General features: G+C 39.2%; 1 protein-coding gene across 6 annotated transcripts in view; it reads left to right on the top strand.

Moving 5' to 3' along the window:
• Positions 1–13,645, top strand: part of ST18 (ST18 C2H2C-type zinc finger transcription factor) — a 176,610-nt gene extending 162,965 nt beyond the window's left edge. For all 6 annotated transcript variants that reach the window (XM_068396197.1, XM_068396198.1, XM_068396199.1 and 3 more), the window contains 7 exons: positions 4,423–4,485; positions 4,581–4,661; positions 6,310–6,531; positions 8,574–8,662; positions 10,128–10,231; positions 12,550–12,693; positions 13,505–13,645. In XM_068396197.1, coding sequence (XP_068252298.1) covers positions 4,423–4,485; positions 4,581–4,661; positions 6,310–6,531; positions 8,574–8,662; positions 10,128–10,231; positions 12,550–12,693; positions 13,505–13,645 — 844 coding nt within the window. The remainder of the gene's footprint in view (positions 1–4,422; positions 4,486–4,580; positions 4,662–6,309; positions 6,532–8,573; positions 8,663–10,127; positions 10,232–12,549; positions 12,694–13,504) is intronic.
• Positions 13,646–20,894: the final 7,249 nt, after the last annotated feature.

The following is a 20,894-nucleotide window of genomic DNA, read 5'->3' as shown; positions in this document are numbered from 1 at the left end:
AATTGACTTTGTCAATGAGGATGTGGAGAAGAGGAAAGGATAATTAGAGTTCTTTCATAGCTTTCCCTCTGCAACTTGTAAATTGGATCCCATAATAGATGGCTTGGAAAAACTCATGAATGTGTGTAAAAAGGGGAGAATCCCATGACTGTCCTTTCTGTCCTTTAGGTTCACCCCTAGTCCAGATAGAAGAAAACAAAAGTCTGATCATGGCACTATTATGCTGTTCTAACGGTATTAATAGTAAGAGTGACTACACGTAGGCTTGATTCAGTGTTTAACTTCCCTAGATCAAATGTTAGTGGTCTTATCCCTTAGTCCCAACAACTTGAATTATAAACAAAATGCTGAACTGATGGTAGGTATGGAGTTAAACCTACTGGAGATGCAGCAAAATGGCAAAAAAGGCCATTTATATAGTCAACTGTTCAAAGCACTTCCCAAAGCCAGTAGGTCAACTGACACACTGGCACAATGCTTTAGTTTTTCCATCACTGAGTCTCAAAGGTATAAAATTTAGGTTTAGTTTGTTTTAAAAAGAGCAGCACAAGTAGCAAGAAACTGACTTGTGAAAATGCTGACAAATTTGAAATCATTTGCTGAGTCTACATATATTTGTCCTGTTGTTTGTTGCTTTCTGCCATACATAGACACACAAATATTTTGAATAGTTGCTCCTCATGCAGCCCCCCCACCCCATATTCATGTGTGAATAAGGAAATTTGCATACCAATATGGTTATTTTTCCACTAAAGCTTCTAGAGTTTTGGTCATGCCATAAGGAAAGAGGAGCAACAGCATATGACTTAAATGACAAACTGCACACTGTATGCCATGTATAATAAGTGAGTTGTGAAAGACAAAGTCAAAGTTCATGGACATTTCACAGACAGAAATATGTTGCATAACGCACTTAGCATTTAATTTCAATTAACTAGAAAAAGAGCAAGAATCAAAATCTGTTCACAGACAATTTGCAAAAGGAAAAAGGGCTAAATAAAATTATTTTCCACAAACGTACCAGCTTATTTTAGCTTCCTGCAAACATAGTTCAGGTGAAATTTCAAACAAAACTCTGCTTTTGATAAGTGTTGGCTAAACGAAATCTTATGCCAAAAACTGCAATTGTGTTTGCACTGGTATAGTATAGTGATATCAATAGTTAATTTTACTATTGCTATGTGAGCAGAGGGCATAAATGTTCATAGAATCAGGCCACGAAAGTACCCTCATGTAGTTAGGCATGAATATGAAAAAGCTGTGTATTTTTTCCAAATGTTATTCATGTTTAATTTGCCAGAATCAAGATATGATTTTGGCTGTAATTATGAAACTCTAAGCCAGCAAAGATACAAAGCTTCCATGTGATCTACAGTTTGGGAATAAGGAAGGTCTGTTCAGAAAGTGAGCCTTTGAGTCAGATTCAAGAAATTTTCTATCTGAAGATTCTTGCTGCCCAGAGCAATGCAAGGTGGTCAAATTAAAACATATTAAAGTTGATGATGACTCAGATTTTAAAGTTATAAGGGATAATGATGACTGATTATCCTATTTCACCAAAGAGCTTGCTTATCAAGCCTTAAAGAATTTTAAGAGTGTACTTTAGAAAGATATTTACTTATATTTCAGAAACTTTAAGCAATAGGTAGTCAGTCCTATCCTTAGACAAGTTGTTGCAGCGGTTAATGTCAGTTTTTAGGAGAGATTCTAGCAGTTTTTCTAGATAGGTTTCACACAACATGTTGATACTGATCCATGTTCCCTAGGCAGCATGACATATTTCAGTCAATGGTATGTTTTCTCAGCTGACCTCTGTGGGTTTCCCTTAACTACAGTTAATATCCAACCATCCCTGTGAGCTTTCTAGGGAGTAAAAGTACCAGAAATGCTCATAGATCTGCAGGTCAGTATATCAATTTTACGTGCAGTTGTAGTTCATCTACCTAAAGACAAAGCAACCCTCTCGGAGAAGGGAACAAAATAGCAGACACTCGATGCACAGTTGCAAGAATTTCTATGTGAAATCACTGAGAGATTTGTTCTTAGAAAACAAATATGATGAATTGTAAAAGAATCTGTAACCTACATTCACTTGAGAGCTGACATCTATCTTGCGCTCCGGGGGCCTCTGGCCCTCCAATGTAAATCTGATTTTCTTAGCTCTGCACAGGGATCCATAACAGAGGATGACTCCCTAAGCTGGGGCACCAGTTCAAATTCATCAGCCAGTTAAAAGCTGATGAAGATCCACAGTACTACTAAATGTAAGGCAATACATTGTTGGTGTATCTTGTATTGTGGAATTTCACAATCCATACAAAGATATAACCAATATTTGGAAAATCCAACCCAGTGGTCAAGCTTAGGAATCTTGCTAGTGAAGCTTCTTACTAATTTGTCAGTAGTCCACCTGAAATATCATCTTATAATTTTATCGGTATTGATAATATCTCAGCCTCAAATCTTTAATGACCTCAAGAATACCTTGGACTCTAATCTGATTGTGAAATCTATCTATCTGCTGCCAGAATTGGTAAATACAGATGGTGAGATTTAAATTTAGTTCAGTGTCTTTTTTAAGTCCATTACTCTCAGACCTGAATGTCTCCCACAAAGAGCTCTTACTGAATTAAAATCCACGTCCAGTCTATGTGGACAGCTCTTCCATCTGTGATCATCTGATAAAACAAGTAGCCAAAATTAATACCCATAGTATTTGGCAGGTGTTCTGGATTTACTTGTGAGCATTCACACTCCAGACATCTGCCCTTGCTGCCTGCTCCGCATGACATTGTGCCCAGTCCTTGTCCCACACTCAGACAGGTAAACATTTAGCTCTACACAGTTGAGCACGTCTGGCATTCTGCAACCCACACCTCTGCCTTATCTGTCACTTTGAAGGATGTCATTCTGCCAAAATATTTTGTTCATAAAATGTCAGCACGAAATGTTTTGACATTATCTTGAAAAAAACCAAAATGTGTCCCCCTTCTTCACTTGAAATTATTTGTGGAATTCTACTTGAATCAGTGAATAAATTTGGTCATGTCCAAAAGAAATTACATTTTTGACAAATTAATTGTTCACAGAAAAATAGTTTTAAATATTCTGTTAAGAGATACACCTGCATGCTCAGATGGGCTATTACAACTATTTGTAGGTGTTTTCCATGGCAGCCTACCAATGACTAGATTAAATCACCCATCTCCTCACCTCAGGAAAGATTCAATAACAACTGAGACCCTTAAGAGAGTCTTAAACAATGAAAGTTTCCTTAATGGTTCAGTACAAGATTATTTGGTACAACTCTTTCTGTAATTCTGATACTCTGTAAAAATCATAGGATTCAAAAGGCCCTTAGTGGTGCTTAGTATAAGAACTTTGTGCTGCATAATATAGAAACATAGAAATGGCTGACACAGCTTCCAAAGGTAAATATTTTTTTGTGTCTGCTGCTTTGTGTGCTGAGGTGCATTTCTCTTCTCTTAAAAAAAAAAAAACAAACAAAACAAACAAAACCAAAAACATACACATGAAATACAACAACCTTAAATGGAAAAAAAAAATCTGAATTTCTGAGATTGAAGGTGCTACCAGTAATGTCCTGCTCCAGACCCCACAGAAGTCAGTGGAAAGACCTACTGACTCCAGTAGGCTTTTGGAGCACATTCTTCATGTATGATCAGCAAGCAAGAAGCCCACCCTCCCAGACCACTGGCAAAAAACACAGTAACAGGCAGGTTTGTTTCTTTTCATTGTATGGATGTTTCAGTATTAAACATTAATACTTGAAAAGGCTTGTTTGTTGCACACACACACAGAAACCTCTTAACTATGAGACATAAGCATAATCCAGTTGCGAAGCTGAATACCCAAATGAATCTAGTGCTAGAAAGATATTGTCCTGTTGTATGCTTGCAGTGCTAGAATATACAAATTATTAAATTCAAATTCCGGCTATCATTACTGATGCTCAAAAGTAAAACTGCTTCTCTGCTTCTGTTTCCCCTTCTGTAAATACTGGCAAAGTGCTTATTTATATCTGTACCTGAAAACATCACAAGAATAACAAACACACACATAACAGTAAATTTACAAATAGATCTATATCAAGCTGCTTTTTTTCTGTAATGTTGATTCTGTACAAGGAAAAACGTTTGATGCAAACAGTGTTATAAGCTAATTAAATCTACACATCATATGCAGTATATTTCACATTCCTTACTAAAACTCTGTTACAAAAGAAAAGAATACATGAAAGGAGTCTGCTCATTTTGAAAAAAATCAGCAAGAACCAATTTTACTTATTCAACAAAAGCTCTGCTCTTCTTTCTTCCACCTTAGACAAAATGTAGAATGTACACGTTATTTTCTGTGTACCTTTGAAGCCATATTTTGTAAGCTCCCTGTACTATTCAATAGGTGCCCAACACCTGGCTGTGACGGCTCTGGCCATGTGACGGGGAACTATGCATCCCACAGAAGGTAAAAACTGTCCCATCACACGGGGCTGCAGCGCTCAGGGTTCTCAGCAGACAGTAGCAGAAAGAGGTGGCTTTTATTCTGTGTGCTTCTTTCAGCTTGTCTGGTTGTCCTCGTGCCAGGAAAGGAGGTATCAAAGTGACTCCTAGCAAGGAAGAAAAAGAAGACCCTGAACTTAAGTGAGTAAAAAAGCAGGAGTCTACCACCAGTGAAGGGGGTAAAAAGCCCCCCTCAGGACTTGAGGTATCATAGGAGATGCCCCAGTTAATCTGAGCCACATGAGGATATGGCCTAGAGCTGGAGCTGAACCAACTGTTTCTCCTTCTAGAGAAGCTGGTGGAGTCCATCACCTTGGAGCCTGAACAGTGAGGAAGGATTGCTATATCTGCTTGCATTGGTCCAATTATTTTAAACAGTGCTATGAAAGTGCCATTTGGTTGGAAAATTTGGCAAAATGAAGGAAAACAAATTATTTCTGCCTGTACTGAAATCTTAACATGTCATCTAATTAAATCAGAGTGACACCTTAAAAATATGTCCCAGAGAACTTAAATATATGTCTCATGTCTTTATAAATAAAATAAAATTTCACTTAAAGTGAAAGCTGGAAACTCAATAGAGATTCACTACATTCCTGACTTGAACGCTAACTACCAGAATATAGGTATGAAGATCTAGTTGCACACAATGTTGTTCTAATACTTGCTAATGATACATGAGAGCCTGGATAACACTGACAGAGCAGTGCAAAAAAATCCCAAACCTTTATTTGCAAGTATTTGCATGAGATGATACAAGTTTTCCAGGTACAGGAACCCACTCTCTTCTTCATGCCAGAAACCTAGAGAGGAGAGAATGTTGACTTCCCATACTGTCACAGTTTAAAGCTGGGCCAGCTATTAACCAGGTGGCAGATGCTCTCTGTTAACCCTCTCCCCCCCTAAGGGAAAGGGAAAGGGAAAAGGGAGAGAGACTTATGGGTTAGAAAGTTAAAACAGTTTTAATAAACTATAATAATGAAAAAGAATATAATAACAATAATAATAGAAATAATCAAATATATACAAATATATACAAAACCAAGACTGAGAGCTTGGAAATCCTCCTCAGACAGAGTTGCTCCCCCCAGCAAAAGCAGAGGGGAAAATGCAGTAGCTCCCCCCAGCACAGGCAGAGGGGAAAATGCAATAGCTCCCCCTGCTATCACACCTGCAGGCTTTTAACTGGAAAATTGGCAAAGCTGGTACCAATCAGTGGAAGACAGGAAGGCCCCTCCCTCCTGGGCCCCACCTCCAGGAGGCAGTGGGTTAGTGATAAATAGGAAAGTGAGAATGACGTGTATGGGATGGAACACCTTGTTGGTCAATTCTGGGCCACCTGCCCCATCTGCTCCTCCCTGCAGGTGCGACCCCTCTTTGACTCTTCACTCCTAAGCAGTGAGGAATTTAGCAGTGACCTTGGTTTCTCTAAGACTAATTGGCCTGGTTTGGGCCAAACCAGGACACATACACTTGTAGAAGTGTGATTTATTGCCTGTGATAGAATTTCAATTTTCGTTTCTGGTAAAATACTATCTAAATGAATGTTTTAGTTTCTTAGGCTATATGACTGTATATTAAATTGCCTAATTTTAAGATCAGCTGAACGCCCATAACTCAGCTTGACATGAATTGGATGCTCAGGTACAGTGTGCCTCCAGGGACCAAGTCTTAATCCATTAATGCAAAGTGGCACAGGCAGCTGGAATTATTTTCTCAGACTTTCTTGAGACTGTCTTCGCCTGCTTGCTCCAGTGAAAACGGGGGTTCTTTTGCTGTGTTTCTGTAGATGCCCAGTGATAGGCTGTGATGGCCAAGGTCACATATCAGGTAAATACACTTCTCATCGCACTGCTTCTGGTTGTCCTTTGGCTGCCAAGAGACAGAAGGAGAGTCCTGTCAATGGGTCTTCACTATCCTGGAAACTGAACAAACAAGAGCTGCCACACTGTCCTTTGCCAGGCTGCAACGGGCTGGGTCATGTTAATAATGTTTTTGTCACCCACAGAAGGTATAACTTTGTGTTTTCTCTTTTTATTTTTCCTTAACATTCCACTGTTGAATTGGCAACATGTGAGGTTACAGTCTGAGTAAATTGTGCTGTAGTCTTTTAAGTAACAACATAGTTTACATTGCAGCTGAAGTAGTATGGATCAGAATAACTTTCAGAGAGTTGGGATCAACTTTTTACTCTTTTTTATGTTCCCACTGCAGTGTGACTTTCTAAGGTGTTTTCTTCAGGTTAGCATAGTTTCTATACAGTTTAAAATTCAGAGTTCTTTCCTGGGCAAATATGGAGTTGTATCTGTATATCTTTTACAGAAAACACAAATATCATTGAAAAGTCACCAGAAAAGATTTAGCAAGAGCAATGGCTGCATTCATTTCATCCTTCTACTAGTGGAAAAGCTGTTTTCATAAACTTAGTATTTTAATAGCTAGAAGCACACCAAAAAAGTAAACATGTAGAACTCATATGGACTACACAAGTTTGAAGTTGTAAGAGTCTTACAAAGAAAACTAACCTTACAAAGCAGAAATCATACATACAACCAGTAACGATAAACACTATGATTTTATATATCACTGTGAAAATACTAGTATAATTTGACCATGTGCAATCAGTATTACTCAAAGAACCTAGGTATAGAATCTGAATTGATACCTCGCAAAGTTTGATCTTCTGTCTGTAATAGGAATTAAGTCTATATTCTGTACCTTCTTTGCTTTTTTTCGAACACTCTGAACAAACTTCTCTAACACAAGAATGTCCAAGGTGACTTGAACAAATTCAGCCAGAGTGCAGCATTATCCTAACTTTATGATCTACACCCCATGTTAAAGTCTTTGCATTAGGACCTTACTGTAAATTGGGGTTAATTAAGCAAAGAACATAAATAGTATGTTAGCTGGTTGCAACTCATACTGCAGATGATTTCTCTCCTGCGGAAGGCTGGATCACACTCAAGATCAGGTTAGTTAAAATGAGGTTGCAAGTATAGCTTTGTCATATGGTATCCTTTCCTAGGACATTTGAAACCTAACAAATAACCCATGACTTTGAGACATTCTTCCAGTTAGTTATCTGCATTTTAGTTAGCAGCATTTTAGAACTGGAGAACTAGCTTCTTTCCCTATATAGCTTTTAGCTAAGCCAGTGTGAAGCTAACTTTAACCTGCAAAAGCTTTTCTTTCCCCCATGTGGAAATACAATGTCTGTTAGGATTTTGTTTTTAATTTTTACACACAAAAATCAATCATTTTCCTGTGCAACAAAATTTTCCTTCACTCCTCACTTGGCTATATCTGAATACAAATCCTTCTGCCAGTTCTTCAGCATATGGGTATTTCTTCTTTGTTATTTATAAAGATAGTGTTAAGACAGTGCAATTCATCTTAGCTCTTTAGTGGGCTATAAAAATTGCGTCAGATAATTACCAGCTGATGAAACTGTAAGCTTTGAAATAGCAAAACGTAATTTAATGTGAACAGTGGTTAAAAAGCAAACTGACTATATAATAGAACCATTCAAAAAAGCTATTACAGACTATAGGGTATATCCAGACTTCTTATTGTATTGATCATTATTATGTATCAACAAAATGACACAGTAGTTGTGCACTGTGGAAATCATCCCATTAACTAATTTTTTTTTAAGATAGTAAACTTGCCATTTTAAAGGACCATTCTGCCCCTCTCACCTGGAGCACAAGCCCTCAATAAAAACAATAGGGAGCTCTTATTTTTAAGTGTTGGAACTTCAAGAATTCTGTAAATGCATCTTCACAGTAGCTGCCACTGCTATTTTGATTATTCTGAAATACGCTTAAGAGTTGTTTACTTATAGGTTGAAATTTCTGTGCCAATTTTCAAGCTGGAATATACAGTTAAATGGCTCTTTATGAGTTATGTCATTCCCCGAAGCTATGCTATAATGGAGATACTGACGTGACCTTAGGTACAGAGGTCTGTCCAAGTGCATGATAATATTGCCTGAAAGGATTGTTGCCATTTTCAAGTGGGTGCTAATGTTTTTTTTCCTATCCGTTTCAGTCTGTCTGGTTGTCCTCTGAATGCACAAGCCATAAAAAAGGGCAAAATTTCGGAAGAATTAATGACTATCAAGCTTAAAGCAAGTGGTGGTAAGATTTGTAAAAGACGATGACATTTATTTAGATAGAAGGGCCCCTTTATGCCATTCTGGCATCAATTCTCACTCCTTTCAGTTGTCTCTAGCAATAACAAATCTTGAATAACAAAAATCTTTGCATGAGAGATTATAAAATTATTCTCATTTACATCATGATAACTCAACATTCAGGATATGCTCTCACCTTGTCTCAGAGCATTATTTTTTGATGTGGAGATGCTTTAAATATTGTTACTACTATTAAATTATTAGTTACAGATCAGGAGGACTTAGCTATCGGATAGCTAAAGTAAGAAGGGATAAATATGGTGTGTAGAAATTGACTCCTCTCCCTAATTTGAGTACTACATAGTTTAGTATCTGTGCAGCACTTGGACGATTTTGCTAACCCAAGTGTAAAGTAACAATTACCAAATAGTTATAGGGGGAAATATGTAGGAGCCTCCCTTCTTATACAGCGTGCTTTAGAAAGCTGGGCATTGAGCCAGGATTCAGGGAGCTTAGTCTTTATGGCTCCAACTGCTGAGCAAAACGGTTGTGCTACATTGGGCAAATGAGTGTGCTTCCACGTGTCCATGTTTTCACTGGGTCAGGGACTGCTGCTTATGGATTTCCCAAGCTTACTCCCCCGTAGACTCAGTTCAGGACTCTAGGTTTTAGAGCAGTAACAGTGGCACAAAACTCTAGGCAGAGTTGGTCTCAGAGTGATACTAAGCAGAAAGAAGGACACGTATTGCGAGCAGCTGTAGCTACTCAGCATTTTTCAGCACAAGGCTTTCATTAAAGACCTGAAGTTTTTTTTCTTTGCTGTATCTAACTTGTTGGGGATGTAAAAGTCTTCCTTCCCTTTTTTTTTTCTGTAATGCTTGTTAGCTTCCTGACAATTTCCCATTTGATGTTATTTAAATTTCACCATTTATCACATGTAACTAAGGCTGTGCTTCTTGAAGTTATTCTGCACAGAGGTTTGCCCCCACGGAACTTCTTGAAAGATCAGAAGCAGGTACAGATGAGCTTACTAAAGTCAGCAATTATACTAGTAGAGATGTTACCCTGGAGTGTTCCCTGCAAAAGAAGTGTTGCTGTTACATTTCTTTTATAACAAAAAAAAAAAAACATTGTAAATACCCCGTTTCATGATAAACTTTCCTCTTTCTGGGCAATTTTTCCTTTCTGTATCCTCCAGCTTGTAGTTGCACGTTGCACTGGAAAAAAAGAATTATGAAACACAAAGACTCAGAAAGCCCCTTCTATTTTTCAGCTCATATAGATGTTTTACAGCTAGGAAACAATTTTGACAATAAAAGCAAAGTAAAAGGCAATTTAAGGATCAATCATTTGATCAAAACCTTGTTATCTTCCTCTTGTTCAGTAACAGGTAACACATCGTGTCATTCATACAGCCATTTACATGTGGACACTTTAAACCTGATATTGGTATTTTCAACTACTTGCAGGTATTGAGAGTGATGAAGAAATCAGACACTTAGATGAGGAAATAAAAGAACTGAATGAATCCAATCTTAAAATAGAAGCTGACATGATGAAACTTCAAACCCAGGTATGACATCCACATGAAAGTTTTACCTTTTCTTATGCTATGTTTAAGCACTATAAACAAATGAAATGCTATGTAAATGCTATGTTTGAACAAAGATAGTCTCCTGTGCACTTGTTTTCCCATCTGTGGCACTTAAAAGTACCAAAATCCTACACGTTTTTTTTGTCAAGTTTTTGTTTGTTTGTTTGTTTTCTGTAAATAAGCAGCAGATTCCTAGGTATTGCCCTAAAGATCTGGTGAATGACAAATACAGGGCAGTTTGGAGTTAATCTTGGCAAGCAGAAAAAACATATTTACCAAACAAAACATTAATTTTCCTTTGTTGACCAAACTTCTGTTGACCAAACCGTGCAGAATCCCATGACTGCATTTTTTAGGGAGGATATTACCTCTTACCAGCACACTCTAACTCTTAATGGGAGTTGACTTTGCTCTTATGTGTGCCTAAGAAAATCTCCCTAGTTCAGTTCACCCACTGTCAGTTATTCAAATAATTTGAATTTTGCCTCCAGGCAACACCTGGTAAAGAACGGATGCCTTTTGCTAATTTGTGTAGCTGACGGGTTTCATGGGAGCTATGGAAAAGAGTCACTCTCTTTCATTCTTTTGTATACTGGAGAGATTAAATTGGCTTTAAGACACCGATAGTGGTTCTATGGAGTAAGCTGAATACGTTCATCCCTCCGGAGGCTCCTATATGCACCCAGGAGTTCACCTGGACAGACTGGGTAAAAGCAAGAGCAGACCTTGCTCAATATTTTAGGAACAAGAGTTTAAGAAAAATGTTCCTAAATGAGATCTGGGAACTGACTATAAGTCTAAACTGATCTAAACCAAACTGAGTGTAACCATACCTCTCTGTATTTGTACCACACTGGAATGTATAGTGTTGATTCATGCTGTTTTTGCAATAACCACCACATGTATGGTCTAAATAAGGGTGAAGCTTATGCCACCTTATGCTGGATCTAAATGATCTGGCTTCACACTGCAAAGGTTGTGGGAATATCCATCCCAAATTCTACTGCAGTGAGGTGTTGGGGGTGGTGTTCAGTGTCTCAGGACATTTATTTCAGTTCTCTCTGGTGGTTACTGTGCTGTATGCACAGAGATCGCCCAATTTATGCAGTCAGATTTCTTCTCCTCTGACGTGCTCCCCGGTGAAGGGGACCAGCAAAGCCTGAACTGAGCGACAGCTGAAGCAACACATCTCCTACATGGCTTGCTCTATCTCCTTTTAATCTAGCCTGGCCAGGTGTTAGGCTGCTGCGAGCACCCTCCAGAGGAGAGGTTGTAGTGAATCGCAGGCAGGCAAAAAGGGGTTCCTGCCCCTGGGAACAGTCTTGATGTGTGATGGTGCGTGAGGAAGGGAAGTAAAGTGGCCACAGCAAAAGACATTTAAGTAGTGCAGAGATGTGCATCCTAACAAGGAGAGGGTGATCTTAACAGCCGTGGACATGACTCCACGGCTCTGTGCCTTGCAGAGCTGTGGCCAGGCACAGGGGTGGCAGCCCTTTGTTCTGCCCTGCCCCACTGCCCCGCTGCCTCACTGCCCACTGCAGCCCTATTGTTGCTGCCTTCAGTTTTTCAGCACTGCTTTTGACATACAAGCCTTCAGAGCTGAGTATATTCCCAGTGCTCTCAAGCTAAAAAGATAGCATTTTGCTGCCTCAGATGCTTTTTCCTGCTCTTTCCAAAACCCTCGTTTCTGTTTTGTTAGTCAGATATCATCTTTCCAATGATCGTTGTGCGCTCAACCTCTCAGTTTCCTTTCCACTCCATTTTTCTCTTATTGTTTCCAGTGCCAGTCCTGTTGCTAATCCCAGCCAGCACACAGCTCTACCCTCCACCCAGGAGCAGGGCAGGAAAGTAGCACAAGAGCTAATACCCGTACCGTTGCTATTGTGGTCAATCAGCAGGGATGCTGTAAGAGCAGGACAGGAATGTAAACATCAGCCTCCTTTCTCCTTCCCTCTGCCAGCCCTGCGGCCACACTTTCCATCCCAGCTCCACACTGTCCTTTCCCCCTCAGCTCAATTCCCTCCTCCCACTGTGGGGCACCCTCCAGTGCCTCACTGCCACAAGGTTTCTCCATGAACCAGCAGCAAAATCTATAGGTTCAGAGTGAATACAACCTCTTCCTTGCTCTGATTATTCTATGGAGAAGTTATGTCTATCCTACAAAAAAACATACCTGAGTTTCAGATCCATTGTGGCCCCTCTCATAAGCACGTGACTGCCATTTTGGTTCAAACTGCAGTTACAACTCTGCCAAGGGTCTGTCTGTCTGAGTATTTGTGCCTGCCTCTGTCTTCTAGATCACATCTATGGAGAGCAATTTGAAAACAATAGAAGAAGAGAACAAACTCATAGAGCAGAACAACGAGAGCCTGTTGAAGGAGTTAGCTGGCTTAAGCCAAGCCCTAATCTCCAGTCTTGCTGACATTCAGCTTCCACAGATGGTAAGACCACAGCCAGCAGCTTCGCACCTTCTTTGAGACTGTTTTGCCAGCACTTGAAGCAGATGAGCAAGCTCAGGGACCAGCAGGAGCACTGGAGCTGCATTAGCAGAGAGCTCTTTTAGCCTAATTTACTTTGCAGAGATGCTGGGTCATGAAATCTGCGTGATAGCAGGCGCAGTTGCTCCCAGGACTGAGCCAGCTCTGGTATCACTGCCCTGTACCGCACTGTGCAGGACAGGCTTTTCCCTCATCCCTCCCTATCCGAACGTCCACCCTGCACAAACAGTGAAAACTTTACACCAAAACTCCTTATTTACTCTGCTTCTAGATCAAAACTTAACCTGTTTCATACAGGTGATTTTTCTGGAGCCAGCAAAGCTCTACCTTCTCAAAAACTCCATGTTCTTGATGTCTTACTTGCAAATGCAGGCCAAATCCGCAAAGGTACTTGGGTCTCCAGAGTTACAGTCCCCTTTCTCAATCTCAAGAGTGCTGCTGGGAGATTAAGTGAGGACAGTTATGGGGACGTCAGCCACAATCCCAGAGCCAAACAGGCCACAATAAAAAAGCAAGTTACACTGATGATAACATCTCCAACCCCTTTTCTTGCTTGGACTGGGTGTGGCTCCCCCAGAACGTGCAACTCCCTTCATTTCTACAACCCCTCCATAAATTTGGATGGCTGCCCTGTTTATGACTTCTCCCCAGTTGCTATATTGCTGCTTTACCATGCTTTGGGGTTGGGTGTCTGGGGTTTTTTTTGGCCTTAATTTTCTCTCCTACAATTATAATCTGTTTTGTCTTCATTTAGGGGCCAATCAGTGAGCAGAATTTCGAAGCATATGTAAATACACTCACAGACATGTACAGCAATCTGGAACGGGACTATTCCCCCGAATGCAAAGCTCTGCTGGAAAGTATCAAACAGGCAGTGAAGGGCATCCATGTGTAGGATGTGAAAGCTGCTGGGCAACAGAAATTACTTAACAGCAGTAAACTCCAGATGGATCTGTTAGGAGTTCATGTACTGCTAAGGGGTGTAGGTTGCCATGCTGCATTTACAATTGCAACATTGCACTAATTTTTTCCCAGCTGACATAAAAAAAAAAGAATAAAACCACAACAGACTATTTGTATTAACAGCAATGCACTCTGTTAGTATATTGTATTTATTTCAGTACAATTTCTTTTTTTTCTTCTTTTGCACTCAGTTTTTGTAAAGTGAATGTAAAAAGTGTGTGCAACTATTTTTTATATTTTTTATTTATTTCTAATCAAAGAGTTGTTTTTTTTATCTTTTAACAGCATTTTTGCGGCCTGCCATATTTTTACAAATGTGTTTATTAATTTATTTTCCAATGGGATTTTAAATAGACTGAAAAGTTATACTGTAAATTAAATAACTTGCTGGGTTTGTACAGGAAGAAAAAAAAACTATGAAAGTAACAAATGACTGAACCGTTGTTCTAGTTTTATTTTCCTCACATCCTGCTTTTTTATAACGGCTTTGTATCAGAAATGGGTTTGTGGTAACATGAGATGTGAAGATGCATGGAATGAGAAGATAAATGGTGCCCATTAGTGGGAACTTGGGCTCTTAAAAGCACAGTATGCTGGAAAACAGTGTGTTAAAGAATACGTTAGCAATAATGAAATATAGCAATCAGCAACGCACTTGACTTGGCTGTGTGATTTAGCCTATGCGAATGATTATTTAAAATGTTTCAAGAGAACTTCAGATTTATTTTACCACTGCAGTTTTTTTCAGAGTTAGCTCACGGAGGGAAATGACAATTATCTCTGAACAAGAAGGATAATTTGATAGGACTGGTACTTTTTTAGTACGAGACGTTGAGGTTTCAACCAAGTGACCAGTATTGCTATGGATTTGGATTTGAAAAATGCAAACACTTCCCAAGCTGAAGGCTTTGTACATAACAAATCGAACACACCTCCCCTGAAATGGCATTTAATACTGGTTTGAACTTAACGGCAGCTGAGAAGGCAGCAGCCTGGAGAGGAATAATACCACTCCAGCGCAACGGTGGCTGCTTTTCTGTTTGAATGAACAGTAGCAGCACCGTGACTGGTTTCTCCCATCCTTCTTCACTAAGACTAGGCTGACACTGAATTTGTTACCAGTCTTTTGGTAGGGTACCAAGTGCTACAGCAGGTACAGGCAGACAGAGGTGTGGAGAGATGAGCACTTGCGTGGAGGTGCTGGTGTGCGCCTCGGTGTCTGGTTAGCCTGAGTGTGGAACTTCTGAGTCCGTCAGAAAGTAGCGGTTGCTATAACAGAGGCAATGTCTATTTCAGGGATTGTAAGTAATTAAGCATTGTTTCAAAAGTTTTTTTTATATTTATTTTTTTTAAGAAAAAGGTATAAACAACCAGCTAAACTGCCTTTTTTGTATGCACACACACCTCATGTGCATATGTGCCTCAGTGTAAATGTATACATGGATCTAGCGTGTGTTTAATTTTTCCGTGATATAATGAAAGTGTTTATTTTTATTAGCCTCATTTATATTTAGATTGAATATGATGGCATTCACAGGCTTGACATATACAATTATATTATTACTGTTCCTGCACAAAAGTACTATTCAAAAGTGATTGAACTCTCATGCACTGTGGTCATTGTTCTGCATTAGGTGGGGCTTGCTTTTTGGTTGAGGGTTGATTCAACTCTCCGATCTTAGTTTAGACAGGGGAAAATGTATGTTCTTAGGAGCTGTGTTTATTTTTAAATTGATTTTTCAAAAGCTACCATATGTGCTGTCAAATATAAATAGGAGGACACCAAACAAAAATTTGCTATTAAAGTTATTGTTCTTGCTCAAAAAAACAAAAAGCAAACATTTGTTTTACTTGTTAAATGCATACAAAATGAGTTCACTCATTACAAAGACTAAAATTTAATTTACTAAATATTTTAACAAATTTGTTATATATTTTATTTAAGTAAAAAAGTCTCTCACTGACCTATGTATTTATTATTATGATTTACCCTGGCTTCAGGTTAATTTATCTGTGTTTGGTTGTTTGCTCAGGATGTTCCGTGAAGTACGTTTGTATTTATTTGCCTCCCTTGTACTTGATGTGTTTTGTAATGTGCACTGATTTTTTTCTTTTTGGTTTTCTTTTTTTTTTGTGTTTAAATGCATTGATGATCTATACTGTAAATTAGACCTTTTGTAAAGAGCAATGATGTATGCATTTTTTTAATTTGGAGTAGTTTGTATACTGTTTCTTCATACAATTAATATTTCTTACATCAAGACAACAAAATTGTGTTCTGTGCTGTACATTTGGTGTATGGTAGGAAATAAAATTGATAATGAAACACTGCAGCAAGTTTGCTGAGTTTTTTGGCCTCTAGATGCCAACTTGTGTTACACTTTCTTAACTGCACCTGGCACTATACAATGTGTCAGATGTTTTACTTGCTTTGTGTACAAAATGTGTCATCCCTGTAAGTAAATTTCTAGTATAAATGATTTAATTAGTGTTTTACTTGGTCAATTTGAAATAAGGAGAAAAACGGAACTGCTTAAGAGGTCCTTTTCACTTCTGAAGGGAAAAAAAAATCAAGATAATAATCACTGTGTTATTTAATGCATTATTTTCTTGGCAGTTGTGGACTTCATTTATACTGATAAAGTACAAGATTTGTGCTGACCTTTAACAGCTGCTAAATGATGTTTAAACATAAAAGCCATTGTAAAGTTTCCAGCAATTCGGAACCGCCCACTGTTCCAGTGCACTTTTCTGCTGAGATTTGCAGTGCTTAGACGTTGCACAAATAAAAATCTGTTTGTTTTAGAAAGACAATATTTCCAGTATCTAATGGACTTTCTTTTTTCACTGCTCGTTGTAGTGAAAACAGGCCAGTTTTATTTAGGACACATGCTAATGGCTTCAGGAGCATTTCTTGTCTCAGATTCCAATTTCCTGTGGATAGACCAAGAATAGTTTTCATTTAGAAAATAAGGTAAATCTAAAGCCTGTAAAGTAATATTTCTTAATATTTCTTAATGAATATAAAATAATATTTTTTCAGGGTCCTTTAAAATTACTGTTTAACTTTAGTTGTAGACCTTCAGGTCAGCAGACGCTAATGGGATAGTCTCTTCTCACACATCACAGATGAAGCAGAAACAGGTCTCCCTTAGCAATGTGTCTTAATGCTACACAGATAAAGACTGAAGACAACATTTTCATTTTGTCTGACTGCCTAAATTCAAATTACAAATTTAGAAGCTCTTATTGTCAGATACGCAGCTCCCCACAGCTCATTTTTAAAAGATCTATACTAATTCTGATCATCTGCTGTTTATAAAATTGGAGGAGGGCAGAGGTATGAGGATGTTAGGCTCTACATGCACCTAAGAAAACAATGCTGTATTCTTAAATGCTTTCAGCAATCTGAGACAGGGACTGAGAGCAAAGAGATACTTTTCCTAGTGGTTTGGGATAGGAGATATGATATCTACAGTTAATTGATTAGATTATTATTATCTAAAGACTGTTCCTGCACTCATCGTTAGACAACTTGCTCTGGTAATGTTTATTTCAGTGTTGAAATTACGGTCTTTCTCCTTTAAAAAAGAATAATGTAAACAGTTAAGCCATATTCATTACTGAACTAACATAAGCCATGGGGATAAAAAAAAAACCAAAACAACAAAAAAAGTTGTGCTTGAAATAACCTTTCAAACCATTTCCATTTTCCGAAGTTTCTATTTTTAATAATTGTTCTGTACCTATGCCTATAGAATGGGGAAAAGCGCTTAATTCAGTAAAAATATATAAATTCTATTGATTGAATCAGCTTGAATGGAACTGAAGCTTTAACTATCAAAAAGAAGGAAGGGGAGCAAGAACAGTCAACATTTGCTGTCCTATAGGCTCAGGAAGTCTATCCTGTCTCTTAACTAACCATGACAAAGGTTTTAGAGTCTACAGTGTAGAAACCAGATTCTATTTTCTATTGCAATCTTATTTCTGTTTACTAATTAAGCACCTCTACTGCTGGCTTAGTGTATCTAATTATGCCATGGCTTTTCCACTCAGCACCCCTTCACCCTACTCATATTGTACCTTTTTTTTAATAAGTCACAAGATTTCTTGATAAGAATTGGTTACCATGCAGTGACGCAGAGTTATGACAGAAACCATTCCCTTCGTTTCCTCGCATGTTTCTTCAGTGTTATACATTCTACCTGTTTTGGCATTTCTGCTACGCTTAAAGTTTCTTTATGATTTATGCAGCTGTATAACTTGGATGCTGCTAGGAGATTTGCACCAGACAAAGTCCTTTGTTCATCTCGCTCAGGATACTGTGGGATGACAAAGCTCCATTTAGCTTTTGTGTAATGTAGGACAGTTGACCTAGTTTCAGTACCTTTCAGAATATCTCATTCTGGCTTGGTTTTCTTCTGTCTCTTTTGCTCTAGTAAGTCTGAGACAGCCAAGCTTACACATAATTTCATCAAAGATTAGTCTGATTTCCTGTCTGACTTCATGGTACAAATTGCTTCAACTGCATTTCATTCTTAACGAATGCTCCCAGGGACATTGTCCAAGTAAATCTCAGGACTTTTCAGTTATGTGATAACAATTACTATTTAGGTTGCTGCTATCTGCTCCTAAAACTGTTACTACACAAGATTTTGCCAAACCAGCTTTTGGTGCCCAGCACTAGATTTTGGTGCCCAGCTTCACATCCCTTGAAGTGGCCTCATTTTTAGAAGCTAAATGCACAACTATTTTTGCCAAGCAGAGCCTTTTCAAAATTCCTTTCTCTGGTCAATCCAAATGACTAGCTACTAAGTTTTCATATTATTATTTCATAGAATTGTTTTATATATATATCTTGTTAATGCCTATTTGCATGTACAGTGCACCATAATTCCAGGTGGGTATTTGTACGCATCTCAGGTACTGAAGAATAAAACCTCATTGATGTTACTCCAAGCCTGATTCTCACCCTTATCAAAGTCCTCTTTCACTGTCTGTGCACACCTTTTTTTTAAGGTTCTGATGGAAAATAAAACAAGAAGAAAAAAACCTCATTCTTTATCTAACTGAAGATATCATCTGTCCAAACAGTTCCTTGTCAGTGCTGCTGAAGCTGGAGCTTAAAGTATCTGGCCTACAATCATCTTTAATTACAGTCATATGTAGCATCTCATGTGCACCCCCTGCTTACTTCTGACACAATAAGCAAAATCTGGATTAGGAGCCAGGTTCTATGCTGGTTTCAAATTTATTGGGATGAAATTAATTTGATCCTTTAGAAGCAGGATGAGCTTAGTTCCCTTGGGAGGGAATTGCCTAGAACTGGGAGACAGGGTCAGTTTCTTTAATCTTGTTGTCTGGTCAAAAAGATTTTAGGGAAGGAATGAAGGTTTTAAAATCTCATAAAAACCTACTGGGAAAACTTTGTGTAAACTGAATTCCTTCAGAGAAAAATGCAGTGCCATCTCCATAGACCGAAGAGCTGAGCTCTTTGCACAGATGAGCATGGCAGAGGCACTGCTTGTAGAGCATCGGTGCTGAAGGCTGTGAGTGGACGTCTTGTGTTTCCCAGCTGGCAGGAGACAAAATGACACCTCAGGAAACCCAGCTCTAGGCCCTACTGAGCCTTTTGGGTAAATCTGGGCAAGACACCTGATTCTAGCTCTGTTTTCATATCTGTGAAACAAGACGACTCTGAAGTGTATTAGGAATGACCAACGCTAGTCTTACATAGGAACGTGCAGTACATCCGTGCATGTGTAGTGAGGGAGAAAGAGCCAGAGCACATGTGTGAGAGCATATAGTAGCTATTATTGTATGACGGGCAGTATACTATCAGTTTCACAATAGTAATTGTTGTGTTTGATGAGACATATCTGCAATACCTCACTATATATTAAATGCCTTGATGGCAGTCACTGTACCTCTGATACAAGCACTTTGTCCCCTGTGTTTTAGAGGTGCTGCACGGTACCAGCTAAGGAATTCAGATCTGCTGCCTGTGGTTTAGTTCCTCTGCCTCTCAGAACTGGCTCTGCTCTGTATGCCACAGGTTCACTAGAAATCCCCACATTTCTTATTTCAAACACTATTAGCTCTTACGCACAGCCCATCATTTAAGTTTAGCTCTTTTTTTTCCCCTTCCTAAGTCATTATTACAGTCCTCAATTTATTCCTACACTTCTTACATTGTTTCCCTTGAAGATACCTTCCAGTTAGTGCTGCTGGTCAGCCTGAAATTTTCAAAATGCGGAAGCTAAATTTCAAAACAACAGAAGCAAAGGCTACAAAAGCAGAAGCATTTTTATTGAGATAATTGAGCTCCTACAGATTTTGTGAAAAATCAGCTGATTGCTATGAGAGTAAAATTATGATTCACCATAAGAGGAGGGAGGCAAGGGCCAGCTCCTGATCAGCTTGATGTACAACCCAGACTAGCAGCAAGTGTTAGTGCGAGGCTGGTGTGGTGTCAAAGGATGTAAAGGCTGCAAGTCTTATGTGTGAGTATAAATATTTCAGCAAGAAAGCAGGTAGGCAAGCAGTGACTAGAGCTCCTGTGTTTATAGTGACAGTGGTGGGGTCAGGGGCACAGGGCAGAAGTCCACAAGAGACCATTGGGTGCTGGGCTACATCAGCTCCACCCAGTGCAGAACTGGTCTGTTTTCCAAACGTGGGTCTTTTCCCATTTTGTCAAACTAAATACCCTCTCCAGCTTGCTATGGTACCGTCACGAGTAGTGTTACTAACCCTGCTTCCTGGGGAAACACGCTCTACCTCTGAGCTCTGACTCATCCTGACACAGGTTTGTGTCTGTAAGAATGAAGACCAATATTTCACAGCACCTGCTGGGCAGGCAAAGCCTGGCTGGGGAAACTCCCCAGCAGTGCAAAACTCCAACCGCCAGCACCTCTGCTTTTGCAGGCTGAGATCTCATGGGGGTGGCTGGTGATGGTGAAGGAACCAAGGTGCTTGCTGTGTGCCTTTTCTCCTCTGCCTGTTAGCACCTCCCCAGCTGCTGCAGTCCCCAACCAGGCAGCAGCTGCCCAGCTGCGCTTCCTCCCTTTCCCCCCCTCCCTACTCAGGCCAGGCTGGAGGCAACCCTTGTTTATTTTTTTCTGCAAGAGGCTTAAATCTCCTTTCACCATCTTGGGAGCATAGCATGACTGCAGCCATCGCTG

This window comes from Nyctibius grandis, chromosome 3 (genome assembly GCF_013368605.1).
Source record: "Nyctibius grandis isolate bNycGra1 chromosome 3, bNycGra1.pri, whole genome shotgun sequence".
NCBI classification, from domain to species: Eukaryota; Metazoa; Chordata; class Aves; order Nyctibiiformes; family Nyctibiidae; genus Nyctibius; species Nyctibius grandis.
This window is presented reverse-complemented; position numbering and strand designations above follow the sequence as displayed.